At 50.5% G+C, this 22,113-nt stretch overlaps 1 protein-coding gene across 4 annotated transcripts in view; it reads right to left on the bottom strand.

Annotated features, from left to right (window-relative positions):
- The window catches only part of TFAP2B (transcription factor AP-2 beta), a 92,477-nt gene extending 80,363 nt beyond the window's left edge, over positions 1-12,114 (bottom strand). For 2 of the 4 annotated variants that reach the window (XM_086926203.1, XM_086926201.1), the window contains exons 1-2: positions 11,913-12,114; positions 4,851-5,306 (exon numbers count right to left, since the gene is read on the bottom strand). In XM_086926203.1, coding sequence (XP_086782329.1) covers positions 4,851-5,306; positions 11,913-11,960 — 504 coding nt within the window. In that variant the 5' untranslated portion in view covers positions 11,961-12,114. Of the gene's footprint in view, positions 1-4,850; positions 5,307-6,186; positions 6,305-11,912 lie in introns of those variants that run through there. The other 2 variants (XM_086926204.1, XM_086926202.1) reach the window with 1 other exon arrangement.
- Between the last annotated feature and the right edge of the window lie 9,999 nt (positions 12,115-22,113).

Here is a 22,113-nt window from a genome sequence, read left to right on the forward strand (position 1 = left end):
ACTAGTTTTTACATATGTTCAGCACGTCCATATTTTGGCGCGTTGCACTAACTATTGTTTCCCACCAAATATACAATATAATTAAATCAAGTTACGTTGCTGTGTTTTTTTTTCGTATGCATATCTACATGCTGTCATTTTCCTGTGTGAGTGTGCGAATCGAAGAAACCAGGGCGAAGCCAGAGGTTAGCGCCCAGAGCTATTTACAAACACTAATAACTTTAGCGCAATTACTCCCTGGAGGGAGGTTTGCACGTAAACTGCGTGACGCCACGCCTTTTCCGGCAGCACTGCTCCCTCACCTGCCCTTACCACACCTGGCCAACAGGGGGCGTGCAGACATATACTGGGGTTCCCATATGGGGTGAGATGACGTGAGTAAATTAATTTATTTAGAAGACCTTTCAGTACAGCGAACTGGAGACTTGTCTAATGGTTCCATTTAAAAACGTTTAAAACAGGGCCTACACATTAGCAGTGTTTCTAAATCGGAAAGACGAAAATTAATACAATCTTTACAGTTTAGGAGCACACGTTCACGTACACGTCACGAGTGTTCCGTTTTACAGATGTGTGTGCATTTATTCTTGTGTACTGAGCTGTACCGTTTTGCTTTGCACTCTGCACAGTTCATAATTACTTTTGTAATTATTAAGTGCGGTGAGTTGAACTCTCCCTAAACATCGATCTTAAATAATATCGAACTTAAATATCCATTAAGTGCTTGTTTTTGTTTTTTCAAGTGAATCTGGTGTGATACAAGTTTAGGCACCTTTAAACTTTTACTATGCGTGGAATAGTTGAAAACAATAATATATCCTAGCTTTTCTCCGTATTACTGCAATAAGAACAGATTTAGTAACATGTATATTAATAAAGAGGGAGCTTGCTCATTTCATTCATTTTTCCCGTATTTTCAATGGGCGCCTAACCAGGAACAATACCCCTTGCTAAATATAATATATTCTCACATTTGGTAGGTATTGACCAATTTAGCAGTGTCAAACAAATGTTCTGAGGACGGACTGTGTCCAGGGCCCAGCACGTCATTGCCGGACTAAGTACGGAAGCCTGCTATGGACATTGTGGTGCGACTTTCATTTGCAAACCTCTGGAGTCCAGGAAGGCGGCCGCTGTAATGTTTAAAAAACACCCCCGGCAGAGAGACCCTTTAAAGCACAGGGTATTCTGGGCGCCATTTTCGTCCCCAGCCGTTGATTTTTTTTTTTTTTTTGTTAACTAATGTACTGCTTATAGTTGATCGTTTCTTTTCTTATAGTTTATCGTTTCTTTTCTAAATGTCCCTCGTCCGGGAGTACCAAGCGCTCTTTATGAACGCAATTTTACAAGAAATGAAAAATGCGGTGGAGTTGTCTCGCGTGAAATGTACGCAGGTTAAAGCGCACCTATATTTAAAGAAATGAAACGTAAAGTTTCTCGAGGCGCCTGGAGCAGAGCTTTCGATAATTAATGTAAATGTATAGAAGGTAGAGGTTCACAACAAAAGAGACTGATAATTCGGCACGAGCTATATATATATATATATATATATATATATATATATATATATAATATATATATATATATATATATATATATATATATATATATATATATATATATATATATATATATACAATAAATATCCATCTACAAAAAGGGACAAAGCAAAGACCTCTCATGGGCATTTTATGGGTATAATTTATTTAATTAGGGTGCACGGTCGTCCGGGGTTTAAAGATACACACGCCCCAGAATTTTGCGATGAAAAAAGATTATGTCATTCTCTTAAATGACGACAGCATATTAATAAATCTATACCGACACTACTCCCAGTAGAAACATAACAATTAAGTAATAATGTCAATGCAACTGGTAGCTTTTGAGACAAGCAGGTGTACAGTGGGAGCAGCGGCCGTCAGGTTTAGGGTGAGAACATGGACAAAGGGTATTATGATGCGTATAGTAGCAATATTCATATTTTTTCACATTTGTTTAGTGCACTGATGACGATGGCGATAAGAATACTAATCTGTATTATTAATATTATTATTTCTTATTAATTTTACCATCGTCGTCTGGAAACAGATGTGACAGTGACTGCCGTATTTGACAATAAACAGTGACACTGGCTGCGGGTAATGAAGGTATTGCAGCCACCCGTTCATTGTGTCATTCACGGTGGATTCCCACAGACTGACTTGCATACACTTCCCTCCCCACACTTAATTCCAGTTTGGTGTGTTTGAAAATGTTTTACATTTGTGCACAAAACAAAATGCCATGTCAGGCCCTTTGAAGAGTGTTAATTCGGTGTGGACCCGAGTTCACTGGACACATAGGCAGCAAAACTGCTTCTCCGAAGGGATACTTGCGTAGTTCCACCTCCACGCACCCTGTGCCCTGTCCTTCGAGGGGTTTAAGAAACGCACGGAGGGAAAGGCAGGGTTCCTTCCTCTTAAAACTACAACAAGGGGACGGTGTTTTCATACAGTCCTCGCCCTACACTGCTAACAACAAGGGTTACTTTTAACCAGAAAGCGGTACTCAATTTATCGATCACGAAAGGAATCAAGGCTGAGGCAGTATTTAAGGAATTTGAATTCTTAACTTAAAGATGACGGTAAGTGTCAGCGGCGAGTGTTTAACACACTGAGCTGTCCTGGCTGCCGACTATGTACCGCTTAATTTGGATATAACGCTAAATTACTGATGTATTTCTGTCCTGGGTCAGCCCAATATCGATTGTCTTCGCTAATCCCTTCTGCCGAGCAGCAGTCCGGGAAGGATGCGGCTCACGGGGTGGGACTTCCCCGCCAGGTTTAGCGATTTCACGCCCGGAAAGGGGCGGGGCTTGTTTAGTGGCCCGGGGAGCGACACCCGCTTATTTTATGAGCGTCTCGGGTCAGAAGCCGGGGATGTGGTCACTGGGTGAGGGCAGAAGCTGCCATGAGGTGGTTCAAGTGAGTGAGGGCAGTGAGGTTGCCTGGGGTGATTACACAGCGTGAGATTACGGTGGTGGTTAAAGTGAATGGGGCGGCCCCAGGGTGGTTACAGTGAGTGGGGCAGTGAGCCTGCCCTGGGGTGGTTACACAGAATGAGACTGCCCTGGGGTGGTTACACAGAGTGAGTCTGCCCTGGGTGGTTACACAGGGTGAGATTACGGTGGTGGTTAAAGTGAATGGGGCGGCCCCGGGGTGGTTACAGTGAGTGGGGCAGTGAGCCTGCCCTGGGGTGGTTACACAGAGTGAGTCTGCCCTGGGGTGGTTACACAGAGTGAGACTGCCCTGGGGTGGTTACCGTGAGTGGGGCAAGGCCTCTGCCTGCCCTGGGGTAGTTAAGGTGAGTGGGGCAAAGACTCTGCCGTGGGGTGGTTAAAGTGAGTGGGGCAAGGCCTCTGCCTGCCCTGGGGTAGTTAAAGTGAGTGGGGCAAAGACTCTGCCCTGGGGTGGTTAAAGTGAGTGGCCCTGTGAAGTCCTGGGGACACACAACACGGCCTGGTGTCAGTGGCTCACACTGACTAGTCTGTGACTTAGTTTAAATCCTCTTTCGGTGACACTCTTGTATTTAGTAAATTGAAACAAAATGAAGGTAACACTCTAAAGCTACAGACGTGGGATTAGCCTCACTCGCCCCCACCCCGGGAGTCTGTTCTCCTTTTCCACAGAATTCTGAACATTGCTTCCCAGGCGGCGCTCCAGGACCAGCTACAGGGGGTCGGCTACAGTGGTCGGCGCATTTGCCTGAAATGGACTTTTGGACATAGGAGATTTACAATCAACTGCAAAGATGCGACGGCGGCTCTGCTGCTTACAATTAAAATTAATTCTGAAGCACAAACCAGCCATTTATACCACACAACTGTAAGATGCAACTGTAGCAGTCTGTCCGAAACCCCACACTCTGGGAAAAGAGTCCGAAGCAAACCATTTGTAAATGGCCAGCTGGAATTTCCAAGACGGATAAAAGCACCCCAGTGTAAACTTCGTTGCCACGTCACTTTTCGTAAGAAGCTCGAGGCGACAGAAGAGAAATCACACTTAAAACACCTCGGGCTGCAGGACAGGGGCCACAGGGCAGAGTCCTTGGTTCGACGGGGTCATGTTTGGACAAATATGGTCGGGGCAATAAGCCGAAATGTGACGCGTCCCTCCCACAGGCCTGCAGCAGCCCGGACAGAATTACCTCTTCCACTAGATTGCTTTGGAAGGACGGCCAATTATCCCATTTCCTTTGGATAAAAGGCTGAGCAGCTCAGATTTAAAGCACACCAAGGAAAAGAGTTTAGGCTACTTTGTATGTTCCCCGGGAGGGGAGGGGACGATTCCTGGGTGGGGGAGGCCACCCGTGGATCGAAACTGAACTTTGACACTTCAGAATGTCAGGAATATGGCGGTATACTGACATTAAACTTGTTGAATTGTAAAATTAAAGGGGACCCTGGTGAAATGTCCCAATAGAGCCCAAACCCCCACCAGGAGTCATCAAAACATGTCATTTGGGTTTGTGGTGTGGGAGTGTGAAAAGAGGTGCTGAGTTTGTTTTTCCACATATTGTACCATTCCTTTTTAGGCCCCTTTATGCGCGATGCACCTTTACACTTACTTTCATTTTTAATCGGTGCTTCCTTTTCACACACTTAAAATTAATTGATGCTCCATTTTAAGCCCTTGTTTATATTGTTTCCTTCGACCAGGCATCCATTTTTATTATAAAATGTTGGCCCTGGCAGTACCTTCACTTTTCTAGGGTTTCCCCCTACTCACACATCCTTTCTCCCCCGAAGATCCCCTTAAAGTCATTTGTCCCGCATGTGCCGAGGATCACAGCTGAGTGCGCACACCTCTTACCTGCACGTCATCCATGGGGTGCCCGATGCCATGCAGAGACAGGCTGTCCCCCATGCCCGCGTCCAGGCCGTGGTGAGCCGAGTGCAGCAGCACGTCCGGCCGCCGCACCGAGTGGTAGTCGCGCCGGGGGTCCAGTCCGGGGAGCTGGGGCAGCGAGGCCCGGGGCTGGGGCAGCAGGGAGCCGGCGTCGGAGCCCACCTCCTGCCGCTGGCGCTGCCCCCACGGATGCTGCTGGGGCTGGTGCAGTGGGTTCAGGGAGTACGGGTCGTTGACGTGCGAGTAGGGGTCCTGGCTCTGGTGGTAGGGCAGCGGCTGGTAGGGGGGCGGGAAGTAAGGCGGCTGGAAGTCCGACGAGGGCGTGTGGGAGAGCGGGGGCGCGCTGGAGTAGGGCCCCTGGGACACGCCGCCCAGCTGGGACAGGCGGGAGCTGTGGCTGGGCACGCCGTCATGGCGGTCCTGGAGGGAGGCAAAGAGAACAGGAGAAAGTGTCAGTACACTACACAAGCAAGAAACAGCAAGAGCGACTTGTCTCTCACACACACACGTGCAAGCACAACACACACACATACACAGCCCCCACACACCATATCCAAAGGGACCAACCCCAACGCATGGCAGAACAGAACAGAAACAGATATGTCCCTCAGCCCAAGCAGCGCAGACAATAGCAGTGCCAGGGGGTGCATTTCCCAAAAGTGGTCAATAAAAACTCACTAAAAATTAAAAACAAACGAACCAGTCAAATAGGCCCTAAAACAAAAGCGAGCTGAGAAAAAAAATGAGTTTGCAAAACAGGGAAAACACAGGCCACAATGTGAACATAGAAAAGGCTCAAAACTAAACGTCATTAAAAAAATACAGAAAAAGAAGTGGTGTTAAAGTACTATATGTTCCCTTGTTTTGTTTGCAAAGGCGTATTTTATTAGAAGACACTCGAACAGTCCTCCGGAAAAAAGGCCGAAACAACACAACTAGCAAACACTAAAGGTGTGTTTACTGCAAAAGCTAGCTAGAAAATAATGTTAAAAATGAGCGAGAGAGCAGAAAACGACCTCTAACCAAAACAGGCGGAGCGTTGCCAATGTATATAAACAAAGTTAAAAAAAAAATACAGTTTTCTTAAATTGCTGTCCAAATCGCCAAAAGCTACGGCTTAGAAACTTTGTGTTTTTCCCTTCCTATCCCCGGGCTGCCAACCATCTCTAACCCTTAATAAAAATGCAGAGGTGCCCGAGGACAGGAGCAGCTGCTGTTGCAAGTCTGCAATTACTGACCTAAATTACAAAGCCAAAGGCGATTGCAGAGGAAGGTGGAAAAATGCAGAGTTCGCACTCACCATCGCGGAATAGGTGTGGACTAACATCTGGGCAGAGGTAAAAACACAGAGACGGTGCTGGTAACAGATGAAATATTTTTTATAAAAAGAAAAAAAAAACAACGATCGACAAAAGAAAAAAAAATCAAGGGGGTGTGAGCAGGGCGCCGCTTGAGGTCTTCCCAGTGCTATCCATCAGAAGGAGTCCCCAGAAGCGGGGGTGTGCGCCCCCGTGGCTGCAGAGCTGCTGCTGTCCGACCCAGGGCGAGGCTGCGACTGGCGGGCACCCCTCGCGCTGCCGTCTACACCGAGAGGCAGTCAGTGGCCGTCATGACTATTAATATTCCAGCGCCGCGGAGGCTGCACGGGGGGAAGTGGGGCGTGAAGCGCTGCAGCCGGCTCCGGCGCGCGCCCAGCAGTGGCGCGGACGCGCGCGCGCGCAGCCCCAGGATGTGCGAGGGGGCGGCCGCGCGGGCAGGCTGGAGGGGAAGAAGTTTAGCAGGGGGAGGGAAGAGGACGGGGGAGGGAGGGAGGAGTGGGGACTCAGGCAGGGAGGGGAAGAGAGATACAATGAGGGGCAGAGGAAGGGAGAGAGAGAGAGAGAGAGAGAGAGAGCCAGGGAGAGAATGAAAGAGAAACTAAAAGTTACACAAGCAAAGGGAGTGACTGCGAAAGGGTGAAGAGGGGACCACAGAGTCAGAACGAAAGAGAGATACAATGAGGGGCAGAGGAAGGAAGAGAGAGAGAGAGAGAGCCAGGGAGAGAATGAAAGAGAAACTAAAAGTTACACAAGCAAAGGGAGTGACTGCGAAAGGGTGAAGAGGGGACCACAGGGACAGAACGAAAGATAGATACAAAGAGGGGTAGAGGAAGGGCCCTGGGGGCAGGGGAGATGGAGACACAGACAGGGGCATTAGTAGGGAGAGCCAGGGGAGAATGTTAGAGAAACGAAAGGTTAGGCATCGAAAGGGTTTAAAGAAAGGGAATGAGGGAGAGAAAGGCTGGGTGGGGGAGTGAGAAGCAGGACAGGCAGAAAATGAGGGGAGATACAAAGAGGAGAAAAGAGCAGGAATGGGAAACAGGAAGACGCAGTGACATCGGGAGAAAGGAGGACAAGGCAGAGAGAGAGAAAGAGTAGCCGAAAGGTAGACAAAGAGCTTGACACAAAGAGAAGGTCAGAGATGGAGAGAGGGTAACAGAAGAGACGGGCAGAGCGGCTGGACAACAAAGAGGAGGAGCGGCAGAGAGGGAGCCAGGAAAAACCGGAAAGAAAAACAAAATAGAGACAAAAGGCCTGGGCCAAAGGGAAGGAGAGGAGAGAAAAAAGAACTGAAGACAAGGAGGCAAAGAAAGGTCTCTCTCTCTCTCTCTCTCTCTCTCTCTCTCTCTCTCTCTCTCTCTCTCTCTCTCTCTCTCTCTCTCTCTCTCTATATATATATATATATATATATATATATATATATATATATGTGTGTGTGTGTGTGTGTGTGTATGTGTATGCATAGTATAACACACACACACACAAAAGTATTTACATACACATAAAGAGACAAACTGCCTATGTCTTATTTAATTTTGTTTTCTTTCCAGGGGGAACCCTGTGCAGTCCTTCAGTAAAACTCAAACTCCCTTCTTTTTTATTACATTTTTGTACTTTATGGACGTCCTAAAACAGAACAGCATATATGCCCCAAAGGTAAATAAATCCGGGGCTCCTGCCACATTGTATTCATTTTAAACTTCCTGTTCACTGCCTCAAATAGGCCCTTCAAGGAATGCCCACTTCACTGAGAAGTTTATTTTGCTTCACTCTTGCGCCCTTTGCCGCAGATTATTATCGGTCACTCTCGGCTCTACCAAAACATGCCGGCAACTGTGTGCTCTTGCGCAAAGACGGAAGAGCGCCGATGTTTATAATCATTTAACAGAAGGGAGGTGAAAGAACCGAGGGGATGGGCGGCCCCGGTTTGCCCCAGGCTCCCAGGGTGATTGCAAGTCCCGGGGTGGCCGAGGGGCACGAGGGGCTCTTAACAAGAGGTTTCGGAACCAGCTGAACTGGCCTGACGGCTCCTGTTAAAGTTAAACCCTCTCTCTTCGGCCCTCGGCCGGGGAAGGAGCGGAGCCCTCGGCCCGTCGCAGCCGCTCCAAAGGCGCTTCCACGGCCTGTCCAGGATCACAAGTACCGGTCAGTGCTTGGGGGATCGCCGCAGACTGCGTGAATATTCTGGGAGACGGATTTCTGTTTTATCGAGAAAAAGACCTTAGGGCTTGCAGAACTCTGGGTAAAATGAAAATTTGTGTCTGCATCTCGTGCTCACAGATGCCGGAGTTTCCTCTGTTTGCGTGTCTCAATTTGCCACACTTGGGAGCCTGACCGTTCACTTTTATTTTTTTAATCAAGCAATGCCTTTTGCTCATTAAGTGGAGAACATTATTTGGATTGTCTGCTAGAGAAACGCGGATCCTGAGTGTGATGCTTTATGCTCCTTTCATTATACAATACTCTGTTTACCTCCTGTTACTGGAAAACACATTTTCTCTATTAGCACGGACCACCGATTCTTGTTTCCACGAGTGAACAATGCCGTGTTTTATACAGCGCAACTTGACCAGACGGTATCGAAGCGCTTTACCTGAGCGCCAGTTCCATCACACAAGGACACATTGGTTTTCTGTAGCACGGGGAGAATAGGTGTTTCGTCCAGATTCACAGAGTGCTGAGTCGACGCCGAGACTCGAACCCGGAACCCCGTTCCAAAGTCGGCAGCTGGGGTCTCTACCCATACCCCCTCCCAATGCCTTTCCTGTGCCTCCTTATCCTGCACCCAGCACTAGCTTGTTTCTTTCCTGGACTATCCATCACTTTAATTTCACCCCCTTTCACCAGGCACCTCTTTTTCGTGTCCTACTGGCCAAGGATTTCATTGTAACCCGCACTAGTCAACGGTGCCAACAGGCAGCGGCCTCATTCACCCTCTAGCTGCAGACATGCGGGCCTGTTTTTCCAAAAGGCCACTCCGTTTCCCCAGTCTACTAGCCACCAAGGGTCCCGGGCTCAGCAACACATGTCTTCCCTCAATGTGCTGGCTAACATTGTTTTCGCTCCGTCTATAACTACAGCGTTTGTTTTCCCCAGCCTGTTTGATGCCCCCCCCCCCCACCCCCTTTGGAAGGTAATGCCCCATCGCGTTTTGTTGAGTGTGCTCACATGTTGGCGTGCGTTTGCACAAGTAGAACACGTGTGTCCTTCCGTGCAAACTCTCTGTCAGACTCGAGGTGCACATGGCGGATATAGGGGAACACGAGGGGGTCCCGGGGCCTCCGTAGCCCCCTCTGCCCGGCCAGAGAGGAGGTGCAGTTCAGCAGGAGGGGCTCGGACTGGAGGGGTGCAGGTGGGGGTGTCGGGGGAGGACGGGGCGCCGCAGCTTTCTGTCCGGAACGAATCGTGCATATGCCAGGGCTCAGTGCAAATCACCCTGACGGGGCCTTTCATTGCAGAGGCACCCAGCTGCAGCCCCCCACAGAACACTGCCAGACCCCGCAAAGGGGGTACCAGGCCTCGGAAGAGAGAGAACACACTCAGCACTCCATAACAAACTCCCCGGCCCCCACAACACATGCATTAGACCCCTGCCTGCAGCAATACCCAATTGAACCCCCAATGTACCACACAACAAAAACACGGCACAAGTTCCTTTCAACGCAAAAAACCCACAAAAAGCAATCTCCACTAGACCCCCGCCCGAGACCCTCGACACTTGTCTCCGCAGCAAACCCGCAGCCACCCCACGACCAGCCTGTGACGGGGACCCTCACGGACAGCGAAGGCTCAAGACCCTCACAACAGACCAGCAGAAACCAATTCTTCGCATTGACCCTCGCTTAAAAGGAAGGCAATAACAAATGATTTATTTTTATTTCAAACACGTGTCCTATATAGTTACTAAACACTGATTCGTAAACCTGCCTTTACCTCAAAACTTCTTTTTTTACCATTCTGCTTTTTTTACACATTACTTTCTCTTTCTTGCTTTTTTCTACCCATGATTGTTTCTTTCCTTGTTTGTTTTTCTGCCTCCTGTCACACTTTCTTCCGCTCGTTCTAAATGTCCACTCATTTTCAGTTTTAATTCCTTCGTTTGTTTGCTTTCTTTCGTAGCCCATTTTCCCTAGCATTTTCCATCTCTCGATTTCCTTCTCCCATCCAATAATCTCGAACCCTACCCTTTATTTCCACCTCTCCAAGTTTCTATAAGTGCCGGACTCGTGACTACTGAACGCCTGTGTCTTTCCTGCCCCAATACGCCCACTGGCACAATGGACGCAAGCATCACAAATACATGTACAATTATAAAGAAAAGCATCTTACCAAAGGCAAACAGGAAAAAATAACTTCAAACTAATAATATGAACCTAAGTTTGTTTGCTGATTTTCACGCTGACTACAGCATGTACGCCCTCCATACATATGTATTATGGTACATTTATTTGTATGCATCGCAATAGTTCTGTAACACTTGAATGCTTTTTGCACGTTACTTTTAAATGCCACTAAAATATTTGGAACAAAAAAACTAACAATATTCATATGGGTCAACGTGGGGGCAGGCACACACTATGTCATTCATAACGAGCACAGAAAATGTAGATTTTATGACGTGTTGTGATATTAGAAGACCCTCCGTACTTGTAAAGTACACATCTTTAGTATATTTTAAAGAAATTGTTCCCCCCACAAAAACGGTCACAGTGAAACACGCACGTCGCGCCTTTTGAAATTATAAATGCACTAGCGTCCATATAAAGCCCCATAAATAGCGTTTAAGCGCGTTGCTTTCTTGGCCGGTGTGAGCGAGCAGCGCCCGAGCGGAGGTAGACAGCACTGGTCCTGGGAAGGGACACACCTTCCATTATACACTTTCTTGGCTTCAGCACTTTCAGGAACGTATTTTTCGTCATCCCTGGGCATCACCCCGGGGCACGGGTGCGGTGCACTATCTCTCTCCCATGTCTGGTGAAGTGCAGGTTGTCTCTGGCTTAAAGTGTATTCTGCACCAACTCTGACATCCTATGTTGGGGTCTACCAGCCCCTGTCCGATGAAGTGCAGAGTGCCCATCCCTTGAAGTGCCCTCGTCAAGTACACCGCGTCAACCGTCCCCACCCCCCATCTGCTCACTGCTCTCGACCCCTGTCTGGAGAAGTGCAAGTTGCCTTTCCTCTCTTCAACCCCTCTGCCCGCTGCTCCCGACCCCTGTCTGGCGAAGTGCCCGCTGACCCTCGCTTGAAGTGCTCGCTTCCTCCCATATGACACCCTCCTCCGTTACTCTCTGCTCCTGTCAGTTGAAGTGACCGCTTCACCTTCTCTGCCCGCTGACCTCGACCCCTGTCCGATGAAATGTCTGCTTATCCCCAAATACCCCCCACCCTCTCCCATGACTGCTGCTCTCGACCACCGTCCGGTGAAGTGCCGACTGTCCCTCGCTTGAAGTTCCTCTTCGCCCCACTCTGTTCGCATCTCTCTGCCACTGTCGGTGAAGTGGGACTGTCCCTTGGTTGAAGTGCCGCTTCACCCCCGGCCAGCTTCTTTGGACCCTTTCCGGATAAGTGCCGGCTGCGCCTCAAGCAAAGTGCCCGCTTCTTTGGAGCCTGTCCGGTGAAGTGCCGCTGCACCTTCCTTGACGTACCCCTTGACCCGCTTCAGTGGACCCTGTCCGGTGAAGTGCCCCTTCGCCCCCGGCCCGCTCACCTCGTAGATGTCTTCATACTTCACGTTCTCCACGAGTTTCCAGAGCATGGTGCCTGCCTGTTCTCTGGAAGGGGAGTGCGCTCATGTGAGCAGCAGATGTCTGCCTTCCCAGCACCCCTGTCTGTAATGAGCCGTCTATAATTGGAAAAGGGGGGCAGGGACCGAATCCGGCGGCCCTGTCTATCTGCAACTTCTACAGTGTGTCGTGTCTGAAGCGAGGGGCGAGGCAGGGAGGCACTCTCGGAAGGACGGAGAGACAGGCACACGGGAGCTATATTGGTGATAGACAGGCAGAGGCACAGTCAGACAATGGCTAGATAGATAGATAGATCAATAGGTAGGTAGACAGACAGACAGACAGGCAGACAGACAGACCGATAGATAGATAGATCTATCTAAAGGTAGAGATAGATAGATAGATAGATAGATAGATAGATAGATAGATAGATAGATAGATAGATAGATAGATAGATAGATAGATAGATAGATAGATAGATAGATAGATAGATAGATAGATAGATAGAGTTTTCGGCAGAGGAGTAGACTGCTCTGAAGAGCAGTTATAAATTGTAACCATAGGTGCAAGCAGGAAACCTCCGGCTGCTGGTGTTCACCACTGACCCTGCCCTGTTCCCTTTGGACTAACCGTTCTTGTGCTCTCACTGCACCGACCCGAGGTGCCCACGCACAGGGGGTGTCGTGCCCTGAGGCCCTCGTGCATAGTGAGGGTCTTTCTGCCCCTCTCCTCGCGGGCAGTCGCACTCCGGCCCCAGAAGGGTGCCCTGGTGTGTGCACAACTGGAGGCAGCGCACATCCACGCCTCGCGTGCATTGCACGGGAGCGTGACTGTGCCGGACACGGGAGTGCGAGGGCAGGGGTGTTGTAGGGAGGGGGCTTTGGGGGGGCATCAACAAATCCATTATAGGGCAAAAAGAAGGCGCAAACCGCCTGGCACTTGTGACAAGCAGAGAGGACACACCACGCCATGGCAGCCTCGCCCCGGGGCGGGTGGGGAAGCCCTCGCCCCGGGGGGCGGATGGGGTGGGGCAGAATTCGCCCCGGGGGCTAATGGGGTGGGGGCAGCCCTCGCCCTGGATGGGGTGGGGGCAGTCCGCAGGTACACCCTGAGGGAAGATATTAAGACCGAATCAAAGCCGAGGTTAGCCGATTGAGGCCACACCTGGCACAGGTTGGGAGGAAAAGAGGGCGGAAGATACACTGGGGGCGGGGGAGGGAAACGGAGGCACGAGAGGGCTACTACTTAGACCTCGTGCACAGTGCTGCGGGCAGTATCCGCGGGCTGTGGGCGCTACATTTCATACACTGCTGACAACCGCATCACCAACAGCAGCACTCGTACCACTGCTATTAATACTACTACTAATAGTGTACTATTAACATCAGCACTAGTGGTATTCCACTGTTATTATTATTAATATTATCGTTAATATTATCATCATTAATATAATCACTAATATTATCATTAATATTATTATCATTACTATTAATATTCATATTATCGATATGATTGCTATCATTATTATTATTACTAGTATTGTTACTTTTATTATCAGCATTAGTATATTATTATTGTTTTTATTATGGCTGTTGTTATTATTCAAGTCGTTAATACGCAATAAGCACTCAAATATAGTTTTGAAAATTAAAATACTAACTTAAAAAAATCAAAAAACGACACAAACGAAGAACAGAATGAACAGATTGCCCCACCCCGACCCCCAAGGCGCCCCGAGCCCCCTCCTTACTGAGCGTGCAATGTACATTCCCCACAACACTTTGGGTGGAAGAGAAGACGTGTTTAAATAAGTACAAAGATCGAACTGTGGGTTGTGGGCTGGAAATGCCAGGACAATACGAGTCCTGTGTAAAGCGCAAGAATGACCTCGTGCTATATATTGGCGCTATATATAAGCGGCAAAAAAACAACGAATAATCTGTCAGCACTATGTTCACAGAACCAGTCACCGGTAGAAACTGCTGGGAGGCGGAACTGCAGACACTTCTTAGATTTTCTTTACATGCACTTTGATTAATTTGTTTATTGACTATCGGTGTTTAGACCGATTCAAACCAGAGCGTGAGTCTGACACTTTTCACAACTGTCGGAGCACTAAAATGTATAAGAACACCGGTCTGATTTAAGTCACTTACCCCCAACCCCCCCCCCCCCGTGAGTGCGAGCACACACCCTCCTAGTCTCCAGTATAGTGAGACTACTCACTTGTGAGTGGTCACCTCACACCCCTGGGATTCTCCACTGTACCGAGACTACTCACTTCCGGCAAATCACCCCTGCGGTGCTGTGAGACTCTCACTTGCTTGAGAGGTGACCTCACAACTCAGCGGGTCTCCGGTGTACTGAGGCTGTTCACGTGAGGCCAGCACCTCCCGTCTCCAGTACAATGTGGTAGCTCACTTAATCACTCATAATAGGGCCCGGATCCCCCAGTATGCTCCACGCCCGCCCAATCTACCAATTAATCAAGATTTTGAGATAGGGTGGGTGTAAAAAAGGCCATGTTTAATGACAACACTCATAAACATGACAAAACATGATTATTAAAGCATAATATCAAAATATTAACAACACTTATTATTGAAGCATATTATGAAATTGCATTATTCATTATTCAAACAGCATTTGTTCTTAAAATATTCTTCTTTCCCCCAGCACCAAGGGGCCCTCTGGTTCGCATCTCCCCAGGTTGAGATGCCCACGCAAGGTGCAACCCACCTGCGCCCTTGAGCGATGGGCCCTAGCCCTCGGGTCCTTGTCCGCCATTTCCAGGGCCCCACCTCTCGTCCAACAGGCTGCCCAGGAGGCTCGTACCTGTCGCCCTAGCCTCCCCCAACTGGTGGCCTTCCTCCCCCAGCGGAGAGCTTACCTTCTCTCCCCTCAGTGCTGGCCTAGGGAGTGCGCAAGGCGGACTCCCGTCCATTTTGTAAGTCTATATCAATGGTGCAATGTCTCTTTTCCGCAACACATCCTTTCAAACTACTGCATTAGGGGACGGGTGGGCGGGAGTTAAAAGCTTAAGCTAGGCGAGGGGAATGAGGTCCGGCAGGGTGAGAGCAGGTCCGGTGCAGGCGAAGGAAGAGGCCGAGTTCCCTGCGTTCCTGACCTAAATAGGTCACGGCCTCTGCCCCACGCCCCCACCGGACATGCGTCACCCCCGCCCCGGAAGCACTTCCTCCGGCCGGCCGCCCATAGGGTGGCCGGCCACCTACACTGACTAATGGCGTTGCGTGGACCGGGGGGCCGGGCCCTAAAGGCGCGCTCGTCTAGCCTTGCCCTTGGTATTAGTGACTGCAGACGCCTTCCGGGTCTCTGATATAGCAAGACTACTCTACTCCCGTGTGACCTCCCAGGTCTCTAGTGTAGTGAGGCTGGTCACTTATGACCAGTGACCCCAGACGCCCCCTACCCTTGGGGCTCCATAAACTCAAACCTCAGATCACCCCCATTGTACTGCAGCTGCTCGCTGTGAACCTCACGCCCCACCCCAGGCGTTTGCAGTGTAGTACGGCCGCGCTCTTAAATCTCCACAGGCCTTCTGGTTTGCCAGTGTAGTGCGGTCACTCTCTTGTGACCTCACACATTCCCTGGCTCACTGGTGTAGTGCGGCCACTCTCTTGTAACCTCACACGTTCCCTGGTTCACTGGTGTAGTGCGGCCACTTTCTTGTGACCTCACACGTTCCCTGGCTCACTGGTGTAGTGCACACTCTCCTGTGACCGCACAAGTTCCCTGGCTCACTGGTGCAGTGCAGTCACTTTCTTATGACCTCACACGTTCCCTGGCTCACTGGTGTAGTGCGGTCACTCTCTTGTGACCTCACACGTTCCCTGGCTCACTGGTTTAGTGCGGCTGGCACCTCCTGACCTCACACGTTCGCTGGCTCACTGGGGTAGTGTGTCATTTCTTGTGACCTCACATGTTCCCTGGCTCACATGTGTAGTGTAGTGCTCCTGCTGCCTTGTGACCTCACGGGCCCTCTTGTTCTCTAGCGTAGAGCATCCACTCTCTTGTGACCTCACACGTTCCCTGACTCACTGCTGTAGCGCGGCTGCCTCCTTGTGACCTCACCGACCCTCTGGTCCACCAATGTTGTGCGGCTGCTGGCTTGTGACCTCACTGGCCCTTTGGTCCGTCGGTGTAGTGCGGCTGCGCCATTGCAACCTCACGGTCAGCCAGTATAGTGCCGCTGCCCCATTGTGACATCATACGCTCTCTGGTCCGCCAGTGTAGCGCGGCTACGCGCATTTGACGTCACACGCCTTCTGGTACAATTCTATTGCTGCTGCACTCTTCTGACCTCACACGCCCTCTGGTCCGCCAGTGTTGCAGCTGCGCCATTGTGACCTGTAAGACCAGTCGGGGGGAGAAGTGCTGTCAGGTCGCCAGGGCGCATGTGACGTGACACTTTCGGACTTATTTATGAGTCGACAGACCTGTATTTCCATATGTAAATATAAACGTGGTTTATATTTTATGCCTACAAGAAGTTGGAAGATCCAAAAATATTATTAATAAAAATCAAAAACCTATCTGAAAATAATTCGTATTTTTTTTAACCAAAGAAGAGTGGATCACAATATTCCGCAGTATCACTTTAAGAGAAGGTGTAAAGGAGCTGGGAGTTGGTGAGGTAGTGAAAAGAGAGGAAACAGAATAACGTAAAATGTATGGAATGGATGGATGGATGGCTATGTAAGGAAAGCGGGCGAGTGGTGAGTCTGGGGGTTTAGTGGCCATCTTAGAGGCCTTTGTTCGACCTCAGGTTCAAAGCCTGGTGGGTCCACTCAGCCTTTCATCCTTCTGAGGCCAATAAAATGAATACCATTGAGGTGGCTAACAATAACATGTATCATTTAGGGCCAGTGGCTTTGCCAAGAGCAGAGTATCGCGAGGCGCGTCCTTAGCTCAATATGCTTACCTTACCTCATATGCGGATGATACTCAGCTGATTCTAACCATCAAAAATGATGGAGAAACAGTAGCGGAGAGTTTTAAAACAGGTATGCTGGCAATCGGACAATGGATGTCGGCAAACTGTTTAAAATTGAACTCCGAAAAAACAGAGGTGGTAACCTTTGGACATCTCTGTCCCAGCTGGTTCCCAGTTTGGTGGCCAGCATCTTTCGGAACTTTGCCGAAACCAACCACTAAGGTGAGGAACTTAGGTGTTTTCCTCGATAACAACCTGAATTTCATGGCGCACGCTAATCAGACAGCCACCACAGCCTTCTATAAACTACGACTGGTAAAAAAGATCCTTCCTTTTCTCCCAAAGAGCGCAGGCAAGACACTGGTAAGCGCACTAGTCCTGTCTGCGTTAGATTACTGCAATGGCTTATTAGCCAACGCCCAAATCAGGGTCATTAAGAAAATGCAGACAGTGCAGAACGCAGCTGCCAGACTTCTTTTGGGAATTCCCAGATACAAACCTATAGCCAACACTATAAGAAGCTATCATTGGCTCTCCATCAGGAACAGAGTTAAATTTAAGACCTTATGCATAGTTTATAAGTCACTGCACCAACAAGCACCTCAATTCCTGAGAGACCACCTTACTCCATACAATCCTCCTCGACCTCTCCGTTCAGCCAAATCGAACGATTTGGTGGTACCCCGTACTAAATTGGTCACTTGGGGAGATAGACGTTTTCTGGTTGTTGCCCCGAAATTATGGAACACACTCCCCAAATCCATCAGAACTAGCCCAAACCTCTTGTCATTCAGAAAGCAATTGAAAACCTGGTTGTTTAACCTCTAAAAGTATGAAGCCCAGCATAGGAGAAGTCTGCAATAGTAATAGCGCCGAGACACCTGCGGGCATTTGTTCGCGCTTTATTAAATATAAAAAATAAATAAATAAATAAATTAGGATCCGGCCCCTCCGGGCCCCGCCCATCAGTTATTGTGGTTGGGCGACCGGGCAGCCAATCGGCGACCGGCCGCCCCTTTGTACTTCCAGGTCACGGGCAATGACGCACATCCGGAGTGGTGGGGGGCGGAGACCTTTGGCCTATTTAGGGTCAACTCCCAGTGACCAGGGTCTCTGTTCCCTTCACCACTCCAGGACTGCATAGTGACCCGTTACTGCCGTCGCCGCGAGCCGGACCAGCCTTCTTTGTGAACTCCCGCGACTCCTGTTGGATTGTCGAGGGAGAGCGGGCTGCGAGTTTAGAGCCTTCTCGCAGCGGGCGGCGGATCAATTTCACCGCACCTCCCGTTGGATTGTCGAGGGAGTGCGGCTTGCAGCTGCAGTCGGTGGCGGTCCCCAGAGAGCGCGAAGAAGCGAGTGCTGACCACGTGGCCAGGTAAGGAGCCGGGTGCCTCGGGGGACCTCGTGGGCAGCCGTGGACCTCGGGAGGGGAGTGTCGGGTACTTAGGTCTTGTATTTCTGCCTTACGGGTGTGCGGCTGCACGCGGGGCTTCCTTCGTGTATGGGCTCCTGCCGGGCGGTGTGGGCAGGGCGCGGGAGGGACGGGGAGCGGGGATCGAGGGCAGCAAGGTGTTCTTAGCGCTGCTTGAGGGTGTGCTGTCAGCGAGCGCTCATAGGCGTAGTCCAGGGCCAGACGCCAGAAACAGGAAGCGTGTTTAAGAGGCAGCGGGGGCATACAGGTGACAGGCAGCATGGCGCCCAAGAAAACAGGCCATAAGAGGAAGGACACTGATCCCGAGTTGGCCCAAATCATGAAATTGCTCATAGCAAAGTTGGGCAAGGATGCTTCAGAGAGCGACGAGGAGAGCGAGGGGGAGCAGCCGGAAGTAGTGGAGAGGCCACACAGAGAAGGTGTGCCTCCAAGGGCGGCCTTTCCCCCCTTAAAGAAAAAGAGTAAGCCAAGAAAGAAGGTGGGGGACAGGAGCAAAAAGCGTAGGCCTACCCCGGGGGCAGGGGGGGGAGGACGTGGGATCAGTAGGTCCTGTCCCCCCTCCTCCTGTCGAGCCCGAGGTAATTGTAGTTCCCACACCCAGTACAGCATCGGAAAAACCAGCGCCGCAGGTGATTGATCTCCCTGCAGGTTCTGGGGTGCCAGCAGACCCAGTGGGGTCTTTATTAACCGAAATCAGAGAGGCATTGAAGGCACTAGCCCCGGGGACGGTAACCAATGTTCCGGCCCCGCTCCCGCCAAAGCTGGTGGCCGCAATGGTGGTCGTGCAAGATCCATTGGATGGCTTGTTGGCATCAGTCTCAACATTAGTCGGACAACTATCAGCCCCAGGTAGGGGGGGGGAGCGACCGAGCGCAGGGGCGGCAGCGCCTTGGGTTCAACAGCAAGCGACAGATCAGGGGGCATTGCAGGACATCCAGAGGCAGATTGCGCAGGTCGTAGAAGCGCGTAGAGCCAACCCCAATGGGGCGAATGGAGCAAACCCCCCTTGTCGCGTTGGCGGCAGGACCCTCAGGAGGTAAGCCAGGGGACACATCGGCCAAGAGCAGCGAGGCTGTGGGACTATTGGGGAACATGTTGTCTCAGTCAGGGATGCTGGCTACACATGTGAGTCAGGAGGTGCGCGAAAAGATCTGGAAAGGCGCTTACGTTGACATTTTTTCCCTGATTAGGCCCAAGAGGAGCGATGTTGATTACAAGGAGAGAGAGGGCAGGGAGGGATCCTCCAAGGATAGAAGGCCAAGGGTGGAGGAAACCTTGACAAATTGGCTCTTTGGTTTCCATGTTTTTGTCACGGTCCTATTAGAGAAGAGACCGGAGTTGGCTATTCCATTAGTGTTTTACACCAACAAGATTGTCAAGGCACATGCCACTCATGGGGGCCAGGTGTGGTTAAACTATGATAGGGAGTTTCGGTGGGCTAAGGAAGAAAACCCAGGAATTGGCAGGGACCAGGTAGAGGTGAATGCTTGGTTAGAGAGTGTAAGCAGTAGAGAGCATCCCGCTAGGCAGCCCTTTCCGATGTCCCGGGGGGGTCGGGGGAGAAGAGGGGGGCTTGCTGGGCTTTCAATGGCAAGGGGTGCACTTGGCCCCCTGGGCAATGCAAGTTTAAACACGCATGTGCCTATTGTGGACACCCCTCACATCCCGAGTTCAAATGCAACAAAAAAGCTAAAGAGCGTGGGGGGGGGGGAACAGCTCCAAGGGACAGCAAACCCCCACAGGTCTAGCCTGCCTACTCCGGTGGATATTGGTAGATTGATTTATTGGCTGGACTTGTACCTGGATAGGGTAGCTGCCAAGGTCTTGTTTGACGGTTTTTCTGAAGGTTTTCGCATCCCAGCAGTGCATGTCCCCCCCATTAGCCAATGCAACAATCAGTTGTCTGCCAGAACTCATTCATCAGTGGTGGTCGCTAAAGTAGAAAAGGAGAGGGCATTGGGTCGGGTAGCTGGGCCGTTCGCGGCCCCGCCTTGGGAAAAGTTTGTTTGCTCCCCACTGGGGGTGGTTCCCAAAAAGGAGCCGGGTCAATTCAGAATGATTCATAACCTCTCCTCCCCTAAAGGTTCATCTGTAAATGACTCCATTGACCCTGCGCTTTGTACTGTGACGTGCTCGTCTTTCGACGCTGCTGTCCAGAAAGTTAGGGACTTAGGGCACGGTGCCCTGTTAGCGAAAACAGACATAGAATCGGCATTTCGCCTGTTGCCCGTCCACCCGGAGGACTATAATTTATTACGCTTCCAGGTTCACCAGCAGTTCTACTATGACAACTGTATGCCTATGGGGTGCGCTGTTTCTTGTAAATACTTTGAGACTTTTAGTTCCATGTTACAGTGGGTCTTTTCTTACAGGTCCGGGTGCACAGATGTCATACATTACTTAGATGATTTCATGGTGATGGGCCCTGCCGCATCTGAGGTTTGCGCCCACGCGCTGAGTGAGCTAGTAGCAATGTTCCAGGAATTTGGGGTTCCTCTGGCATCCAACAAGACAGTAGGCCCTGACACGTGTATGTCCATTTTGGGTATTGAAATCGACACGGTTGCAGGCGAGTGCAGGTTGCCAATGGACAAGGTGGTTGCCTTTTCTCAGGCTATTGAGGCTGCCTTGGCAGGTCCAAAAGTTACTTTGCATCAGTTACAGGTCTTGGTGGGTTAGCTGAATTTTGCACTGCGTATCATCCCTATGGGGGGCCCTTTCTCCAGGTCGATTGCCAGGGCTATGGTGAGCCTCACCCAGAAGCACCACCGGGTTCGGTTAAGGGCGGGAGTGAAGGAGGATCTTAAGGTGTGGCGCAGTTTCCTGAAGGACTTTAATGGACGGGTGGTGTGGCCTGCCCCTCTGGTGTCCAGCACGGAGTTGGGCCTCTTTACTGATTCAGCAGGCAGCATTGGCTTTGGCGCTATCTTGGGCACGGCTTGGTGCGGGGCAGTGTGGCCGGCAGCTTGGCATGAGGCCGGGTTGACTAAGAACATAGCCTTTTTAGAACTCTTCCCCATTTGGGTGGCGGTCAGTATCTGGGCTGATCGCTTCAGGGACAGGGCAGTAACTTTCTGGTCTGACAACATGGCTGTGGTGCAGGTCATCAATAGGCAGGGGGCCACATGCCCGCATGTACTAAGGTTACTGAAATTATTGGTGCTGGCTTGCTTGAGATTGAATTTAACTTTCAAGGCTGTGCATATACCAGGTATTGATAACCACGCTGCTGATGCTTTGTCTCGTTCCAAGTTGCAGGAATTCCAGAAGTTTCACCCGCAGGCGGAAGATCGCATGACGATGTTCCCTACATCACTGTGGACAATTGGAGCCCCGCTTTAGCGGGGCTGGTAGGTGCCTCCCTGAGCGACCGCACAAAGCGTGCCTATCAACAGTATTTCAATGTTTACAGGTCTTTCTTGCAGCAGACAGGGATGTCTAAGATTTTTTCCCCAGAGTCAATCTACGTTTTTCTTCAGGTATTAAGGGACCAAGGCAGAGCCGTGGCTCATGCCCGGGCGAGCCTGTCGGCAATCGGTTTCTTTGCTAAAATAGTGGGGGAGCGGGACCCGGGGGCCTCCTTCCTGGTTAGGAAGGCCTTGGCAGGATGGGCTAAACTGGAAGGGCCCAGGCGGGATTGTCGCAATCCACTGGATCTCCCTACATTGATTGATGTTCTGGGGGTCTTACCGTCAATATACGAGTCACTGTTTGAGGGGGTCTTGTTGGGGGCAGCCTTCTGCTTAGCCTTCTATGGGGCGTTCCGCTTAGGGGAGATACAACCTGACCACGGGTGGAC

The sequence above is a fragment of the Lissotriton vulgaris genome, chromosome 6 (assembly GCF_964263255.1).
Source record: "Lissotriton vulgaris chromosome 6, aLisVul1.2, whole genome shotgun sequence".
Classification (NCBI taxonomy): Eukaryota; Metazoa; Chordata; class Amphibia; order Caudata; family Salamandridae; genus Lissotriton; species Lissotriton vulgaris.